The sequence below is a fragment of the Rhinoraja longicauda genome, chromosome 6 (assembly GCF_053455715.1).
Source record: "Rhinoraja longicauda isolate Sanriku21f chromosome 6, sRhiLon1.1, whole genome shotgun sequence".
NCBI classification, from domain to species: Eukaryota; Metazoa; Chordata; class Chondrichthyes; order Rajiformes; family Arhynchobatidae; genus Rhinoraja; species Rhinoraja longicauda.
The window spans coordinates 20437291-20445301 of record NC_135958.1 but is presented as its reverse complement, the minus strand read 5'-3'; the positions used below and the strand labels follow the sequence as shown (position 1 = coordinate 20445301).

The following is an 8011-nucleotide window of genomic DNA, read 5'->3' as shown; positions in this document are numbered from 1 at the left end:
AAGTTATAACAAACAGAATTAACTTAGTTAAAGTTAACTTTATTTGGATAATGTCATGTTCAGCATTCATTCAATGTCCAAGAGCAGCACACAGGATTCCTCATAACCCACCCTGCATTTGGTGGAAGTCAATGTATATTTTGTTCTCTAAATCTTAACAGCTATGAGTTATTATTGTACACTTGTAACAAAGGGGATCATCAGCAGTTTACTGTAGAACTACAAAACTAAATGATGCACAAACTCAGCTAAATTAACACTTAAAGCAAAGTGGCAGGTTGCCTGACAGTCCCTTGAATGGGGAGCAGTTCCCCTCCCTTGACCAACACTTCAGCCTGAGCACCAGCACTAACTGGACTATCTATTTTCCCTTTGGATTCGGAAATCTGGCATCTGGGGGTGGGTCAGGGTACACCTGCCCATATCCACAACATTGCATGTGAGCCTAGGTCTGTCTGTATCTATGGGTCTGTCTCTACCCGAGTCTCTGTCTATATCTGTGGGTCTCTGTTCATGTCTATTTGAATTGGGAACTTCTGAATTGGGACCTGTAAACTCCTGGTTTCATGAATGGCCATCCGAAGAAATAGGTGGGGGAGAGAGGTAGACGATGCAGGAAGAAAACATATACGAATTATGCAGGGGGCACTGGAAAAGGGAGATATATCAGGCACACTGGGGAACATCTGAAAAGGTAAGAGCAGGATTGTAGGAGAAATATGGGGGAGAGGATCGATACAATAGGAATAAAGAAGAAGCAAGGGATAAAGGATGAAATACTCAAGAGGGTCGAGGGGAGAGGATATATAGATCTGGGGGGAAATATTGTGGGAAGATGTAGGTCGAGATGAAGGGATACTAAATGGGATCCGTCAGAATGAGAACACATGTAACAGACTGTCATTTGGAGGCATTGCCCTCTCAGGGGAATGCAGGTACTTTAGTCTGGACAGTGATCCAGCTGATTGTTCCACTCAGTGCTCAGCACCAGTCCCAGCCATCATCTGGAGCTTCTCACCCTTCTCCACAACAACCGAGGCAGCTCAGTCAGTGCTGAATGCAACCAGGCCAGTTCCGAACCACCTCCATGGTCTGATCCGCTTAGGACAGACAGAAGTGTCTGCAACGGGTGAGGCCTCGGCTAGGCTCAGGCCAAAGGGAGCAGATCGCCAGCTCTCTCTTAATGTAACCGTTTGGCTTTATTGAATTCCTCCCATTGGCATAGGGTCTGTCAGACACACTCAGCTCAAATACACCGATTCTCTTTAATAAATAACGTGCATAAAATAGTCAACAAATATTCCAGGACATAATGCAAAATAAACCGAGGTCTCTTCTTGTATGGGAGCTGCCATTTTAGTAAGAAAGGGGTGCCTGTTTGGCTGGTCTGAATCAGCAGCACCTCTCCCTCAGCTTCCCCGAGAGGCCCCCAGTTATTTTCCATCCAAAGTACACCAGGCAGCTTGAAAAAGAAAGGAAAGAAATAAAGCATTCAGTCAAGCATGGGACATTTCCACCCAGTCTCATCCCACTCACAGTCACATCCCCGCTGTACCCACAGTCTCATCCCACACTTTCATCCCACTCGGCTTCCTCCCTTTGCCCCACCCAACCTAATCCCACTCTTCTTCCCCTCTCTCCTTCACCAGTCTAATCCCATTCTGCATCCCCTCCCTGTCCTACACAGCCTAATATCACTGCCAGTCTAATCCCACTCTCCATCCTCTTTGTACCCAACCTGTCAATTCTCACACGTGTAGCATACAATTTTTCTATTACTTTTAATTTACTTTTGTTTGCAATGTGGTGTTGCTGATACAGCAATCTTTCAATGCCCGAGAGACATGGGTTTGCGGGGTAGTGAGCTGCCTTCTTGAACCACTGCAGTCTTTCTGGAGAAGGTCCTCCTGTAGAGCTGTCGAGATGGGTGTCCCAGGATTTAGACCCAGATATAATTACGGGCTAACAATGTATTATTAAGGATGGTGCATCGCTTGCAACCTGTGCTCTCATGTACCCTCTACCCAGCCCGGCTATGAGGCCACTGGAATGAATCCTTACCTGGTATAAATAACGTAGAGATAGTCTCAGGCTGGGTCAGTGAGTCCACTTTGACGTGTTGGAAAGCTCTGGATTTTTCACTTTGAAGGTGTCTGGAGGAGTGATAAACAGAGAACCTCTCAACAACTGCAAGCTTTCAAGTGACTGAGTGACTATTCAAGACTTTTATTTCAATGGAACAATCAAAAGATGGGAACTGTTGGCAATGAAATTCTGAATGTTGGGAATGGTCAGTGCAGGGAACAGTCAGCAGGATATATAAATCTGAAATGAAAACAGAAAATACTGGAAACACTCAGCAGGTCAGGTAGCATCTGCGGCAAGAGGAACAGTTATCATTTCAGGTCAAAAACCCTTGTTCAGCCCTTCCTCACTCCTCAGATGCTGGCTGATAGGAAGGTGCAGAAGCTCAGAGTGCAGGTTTAACAATGAAACTATGACTGAACGGTGGAGAGAACCCAGCAGGGGATGGGAGACGGTGTGTGGTGTGCTTTCACTGTTCCGGTTTTCCTAAGTGATGAAGAGCACAGCTTCCTGTGGCTGAGGTGGGTGATGAGTGTACTGACTACAGCTGGGTTGAGAAAAGCCTGTTACACCAAAGTAAAACCGACAAATAAGAGTAACGTCCAGAAGAATGCAAAGCTTATGCCTCTGCACTGATTCTTCGTAGTGAGGGTTCATTCACCGGGCGGCACGGTGGCGCAGCGGTAGAGCTGCTGCCTTACAGCGAATGCAGCGCTGGAGACTCAGGTTCGATCCTGACTACGGGAGCCGTCTGTACGGAGTTTGTACGTTCTCCCCGTGACTTGCGTGGGTTTTCTCCGAGATCTTCGGTTTCCTCCCACACTCCAAAGACGTACAGGTATGTAGGTTAATTGACTGGGTAAATGTTAAAATTGTCCCTAGTGTGTGTAGGATGGTGTTAATGTGCGGGGATCGCTGGGCGGCGCAGACTCGGTGGGCCGAAGGGCCTGTTTCCGCGCTGTATCTCTAAACAAATCTAAATTCTAAAACAAACAACTTTCTGTGGGAATTGAGAATAAGATGGAAAAGTGGGAGGTGGAGTATTAAAATAAAAATGAATAAAGAAGGTGACAAGATAGAACTGCATAAAAGACTGGCAGCAAACATAAAGGCAATCTAAAAGAAGTCTGAGGATCTGTGAACAGGGTAAGGATTACTGGAGGAAAGGTGGGAGAAATGGCAAATGGAGTTTAATTTGAGCATGGGTAGTTTTGTACTTTGCGACGTCAAATGCATGGGGAAAGTATAGAGTTGATGACAAGACTTTTATTTGCATTGATGTACCGAGGGATCCAAGTCCATAGCTCCCTACTTGGACTAGTCGAGGGTGATACAATTATAGTGGCCAGTGGGCAGCTAGATTAGTGATTGACAGGTGGGGGGAAACAGGACCAGTTGGATTGCACTTGCACATAGCTGGAGCAGACCCCTGGGTGAAATGACCAGGCAGGAACAATGCTGTTGGTGTGTCAGCAGGGCCCAGAGTAGCTGAGGATTCCCATGCGTAGGTCTGTTGTGTCACTTACTTCTTCCACTGTTCCTCAGTCTCCCAAAACTCATAGATGACAAAGGACAGTTCATCCGGTAACCTCACAGCTGTAACACTGCAGACAGGAAACAAAAAGAGAAACATTCCCTATCCATCCACAGCACATTACCAAAATCTCAGCTGATAAACAGGAATGGAAAACAATCAGGAAAGGCAAAAGAATGGAGAGGTCATTCCAGATAGTCTATAATTATGAATGGTCAGCTGTGGAATGGGCAGTGGTGGGAATGATCAGTGTTTTTAATAGTTGGGAGTGCTGTGAATGGTCAGTGTTGGGAATGGTCAGCAGTGGGAAAGGTCACTATTGGGAAGAGCTTGAATGGTCAGTCATAGGAATGGTCAGTGTTGGGAATGGACAGTATTAGGAAGGGGTAGGGGAGTGAAGGGTCAGCAATGGGAAAGGTAAATGTTGGGAATAGTTATTGGCGGGAATGATCAGTGTTGGAATTGTCATTATTGGGCATGGTCAATGTTGGGAATACTCAGCACATTGAAAGGTCAGTGGTGGGAACGGTCAGCAGTGCAAATGATCAGTATTGGGAAGGTCGGGGCTGGGAATGATCTGTGGTGAGAGTGGCCACAGTGAGGAAAGGTCAGTGTTGGAATGGTTAGATGGAAATTGGGCTTGGAAATATGTGGTGGCAATGGTCAGTGGTGGGAAGGTTCAGTGGTGGAAATGGATTGTGTTTGAAATAGTCAATGTTGTGAATGGTCACTGTTGGGAATGATCAATGTTGGAGATGGTTAATATTGGGAAAGATCTGTGGTGGGAATGATCATTGTTGGGAATGATGAATATTGGGGTAGTGACCTTTACCCCACCTTTGCATTGTCTTTTCTGATATCATTACCCAATCATGCCCATGCTAAAACTGCCAAACTGCTGACACCATTCCCTATGCAATCCCAGAAAACACTAAATGTGCAACTTTACATTAAGGTTACCTAACGTCCAATCTACTCTACCTCACCAGATCCAGCTACTGCCCTGTCTCTGTCAGTTATGGCTCTTGCTTCTGGGGAGCAAGCATTGGTTAAAGCGAGGAGACCCCTGATTAGCTGGACTCACTGGAAACAGTCTCGCTGTGCTGACACATCCTTCAGATATTGCTTCAGAGAGCAGCCAAACTCTGTCAGCTGCTTCTGCCCGACCGTCATGTGCTGGCGGACAAGAAAGAGATGCTACAGAGAGAGAGAGAGAGAGCAGAAAAACAGACTGACATCAACAGAACAGGAGGACTGTGAATGTAGGAAGGGGAGGAAAGTTGGAGTCAGAGGAGAGGTTATTGCAATCACTAGCCATTTCTCCCCCAATGATTTTTGACCGCAACCATCACCAGACTGCAGAGCTCAAGATCAGGATCGAATCCAGGTCTCTGGAGCCATGTGCCAGCGGTTCCACCAGCTTCACCACTACATTGCCCTCACACATGGCAGCCTGGGAACAGGCAGGCACCTTCCTATTCCAAATAGCCCAGAGCTGCACTGGGCAGGATGTTCAGTGCAAGATCTTTCATCCTAAGAGGAAGAAATATGATATTATGTTACAGCTGTACATAATGTTAGTGGGGCCACGTGGAGTAGTGTGTGCAATCTGATTGCCACACTACAGAAGGACATGATTCAGCCAGAGAGAGTGCAGAAAAGATTCACAAGGAAGTTGTCCAGACTGTTTACCCTGGAGTGAAGGAGAAAGTGTCAGAGATTTCCCATGTGGTGGTGAGGACAGGATGGAAATGGGCAGCAAACTAATGAAGCTTTTCTGCATAGCTGTAGAAAGCAATGGCAATGCAGTCATCAATGTACCGGACAACAAGTTGAGGAGGCGGACCCAGGTGGGGCTGGAAGAAAGACTATTCCACAAAAGGACAGCTGCAGCATGGGCCCACACGAGTGCCCTGAGGTATAGTTTTGACCTGGAGGAGTGGGTGGGTGCGTGGAGTTGGAGAACTTGTCCAATGTGAGAATACGTTCACTCAGGCAAATCAGTATGTGGTGGATGGGTGATGGTTGGGCCTCGTTCAGGCAATTGGAATGTGTTGGGATCAACTGCCCAGTATGAGGTAGAGATAGGCTCCTACTGGAGCTCAGTGAATGAAGTCGTTTTGAACATAGTTACTGTCTGGACTACCCAGGACAGCGCAGTCACTATGGGGACTGATGGATGGTTCACTCACCGAGCAGGTCAGGCTCTCTTTATCCATCACCTTCTGCTGTAGGTCAAGCCAGACGGTCTGAAAACAGAGACAGCGGGAGGCGTGAGGCCTGGTCAGGCTGGGACACATGCCTCCACCATCCCTTTATTTCCAGGAGTAACACAGTGCAGTGAGGGAGAGCAGAATATGCTGGGACACTTCCTACACTACAGCTCTATCCCAGGGCTGAAAAACAAATGACACTAGCTCTCCACTCCCAGAGGTAACACGGTAATGCAGTGAGGGAGGGCAGGACAAGCTGGGAGACTGCCTACCCTGCCCTTCCACCATCATACTGTAGAGTGCAGTGAGGGGTCGGACATGCTGGGACTCTTCCTACACTACCCAGGGGTAACACTACACAATGATGCAGGTACGACAAGCTCATACACTTCCTATTTGACTCATTACACCCCCAAGGGAGTAGATGGATGAGAGGGGGCTGGCAAACTCCTTGTGCCACCTTCCGCCCACCCCTACCCCACACACTCCTTTCCCACTCTTTTATGCACAGACCCAGTCTGTCTTAACTCACCCAGGAGAATAGTTTCCCTGGTGGTGCCAGTGCAGGGCCCAGAGGTGTCACTGAGCTTGGGATCTGACTGGTAACCCGGCAGGTACTGGTGTTTGGAGCTGGCTCTGCACTCAGTGTATGTGGGGCATCAGTCACCACTGTGCCCAAAGTTCTTTTACCACTCACAACCACCACCCCAACCCCCCCACCCCAGTGGAACAGTGGGAGCTTCCTGTACCTACAGGGTGCAGACAGTTTACCAGGATGCTGCCTGGATTAGAGGGTATAAAATAGAAGGAATTGGATAAACCTGGATTGTTTTCTCTGGAACGTCCGATGTTAAGGGAGACCTGATAGGTATATAACATTATGAGAGGCATGGATAAGGTAGACAGTCAGAACATTTCTTCCCAGGGTGGAAATGTCAAAGACTGGAGGTCATTGCTTTAAAGTGAGATGGGAAAAGTTTAAAGATGTACAAGCAAATATTTTACACAGAGGGTGGTCGGTGTCTGGAACATGTTGCCAGGGGTGGGGGTGAAAGGAGAGACGATCATGGTATTTAAAAGGCTTCTAGTTAGGCATATGGATATGCAGAGAATATGGATTACGTGCAAGCAGAGATTAGTTTGACTCATAATTAGCACAGGCATGGTGGACTGAGGTACCTGTGCTTGTGCTGTACTGTTCTATGTTGTATTGCTCTATAACGTTGTGGGCCAAAGAGCTTGCCTCAGTGCTGCTCAACTTTTTTACTCTTTCAATTGTCTTCCATGAAGGTGACATGGTAAAGAATGAAACAGTGCCCTCGGAACGATGCCAGCAGCTGTTTAACCTTGGCAGTCTGGCCTGAGAGGGCACCTCCCTCCTCACCATCAGTAAATAACAATTAAAAACTGCAGGCACCAGAAAGCTGAGATAAAAATGGGAAATACTGGAAGCATTTCTGGTAGCAGCGCAGGCAGAGTCTGTGGAGAGAGAAACAGTTAATGTTTGAGTTCTGATTAAAGGTCCCAGACCTGAAACAATAACTTTGTTTCCCTCTCTGCTCAGATGCTGCCTTCCAAATGAGTGTTTCCAGCATTTGCTGTTTTTTGATTCTTGAACCATTCATGCTGCTTCTTGGGATCTTCCTCATTAAGGATTTAACAACAATACTTGGATCTCTCTGAATGTGAGAACAGGAATGCATACGTGGTGTGGAGACTTTGCTTTACCTCCCCAGTACATCCTTCTTTAAACATTGGAACACCTGGGGTACACTTGTGCAGATGAAAGGGTTCCAGTTACAATCCCTGAACTGTGTCCTCATCCACCTAGATGTTGGGCCACTCTTCTTTAAAGGACATGCAATGTGCACCAGTGGGGGGAGGCAATGCAAACTAAGCAGTCTTAGACATAGAGAACCAATTCATTGGCTATGGTACAGCTGGTAGAGCCGCTACCTCACAGCTCCAAATCCAGGTTCATCCTGACCACAAGCACTATCTGTGCATGGACTTTCCTTCGTCCCACATCCCAAAGGTACACAGATGGATGGCTAAGTTGCCCTTAGTGTGTTGGTGAGGGGTAGAATCTGGAGAGAGTTAATGGGAGAATAAAATGGAATTCATCTAGGATTAGTGTAAATGGGTGGTTGCTCGTTGGACTAAAAGTCAAGTTCCCATG

General features: G+C 47.0%; 1 protein-coding gene across 1 annotated transcript in view; it reads right to left on the bottom strand.

Annotated features, from left to right (window-relative positions):
• Nucleotides 1–23: 23 nt before the first annotated feature.
• Nucleotides 24–8011, bottom strand: part of necab2 (N-terminal EF-hand calcium binding protein 2) — a 54769-nt gene continuing 46781 nt past the window's right edge. The window contains exons 9-13 of the mRNA XM_078400650.1: nucleotides 5812–5868; nucleotides 4704–4816; nucleotides 3612–3689; nucleotides 2062–2153; nucleotides 24–1462 (exon numbers count right to left, since the gene is read on the bottom strand). Coding sequence (XP_078256776.1) covers nucleotides 1434–1462; nucleotides 2062–2153; nucleotides 3612–3689; nucleotides 4704–4816; nucleotides 5812–5868 — 369 coding nt within the window. The 3' untranslated portion in view covers nucleotides 24–1433. The remainder of the gene's footprint in view (nucleotides 1463–2061; nucleotides 2154–3611; nucleotides 3690–4703; nucleotides 4817–5811; nucleotides 5869–8011) is intronic.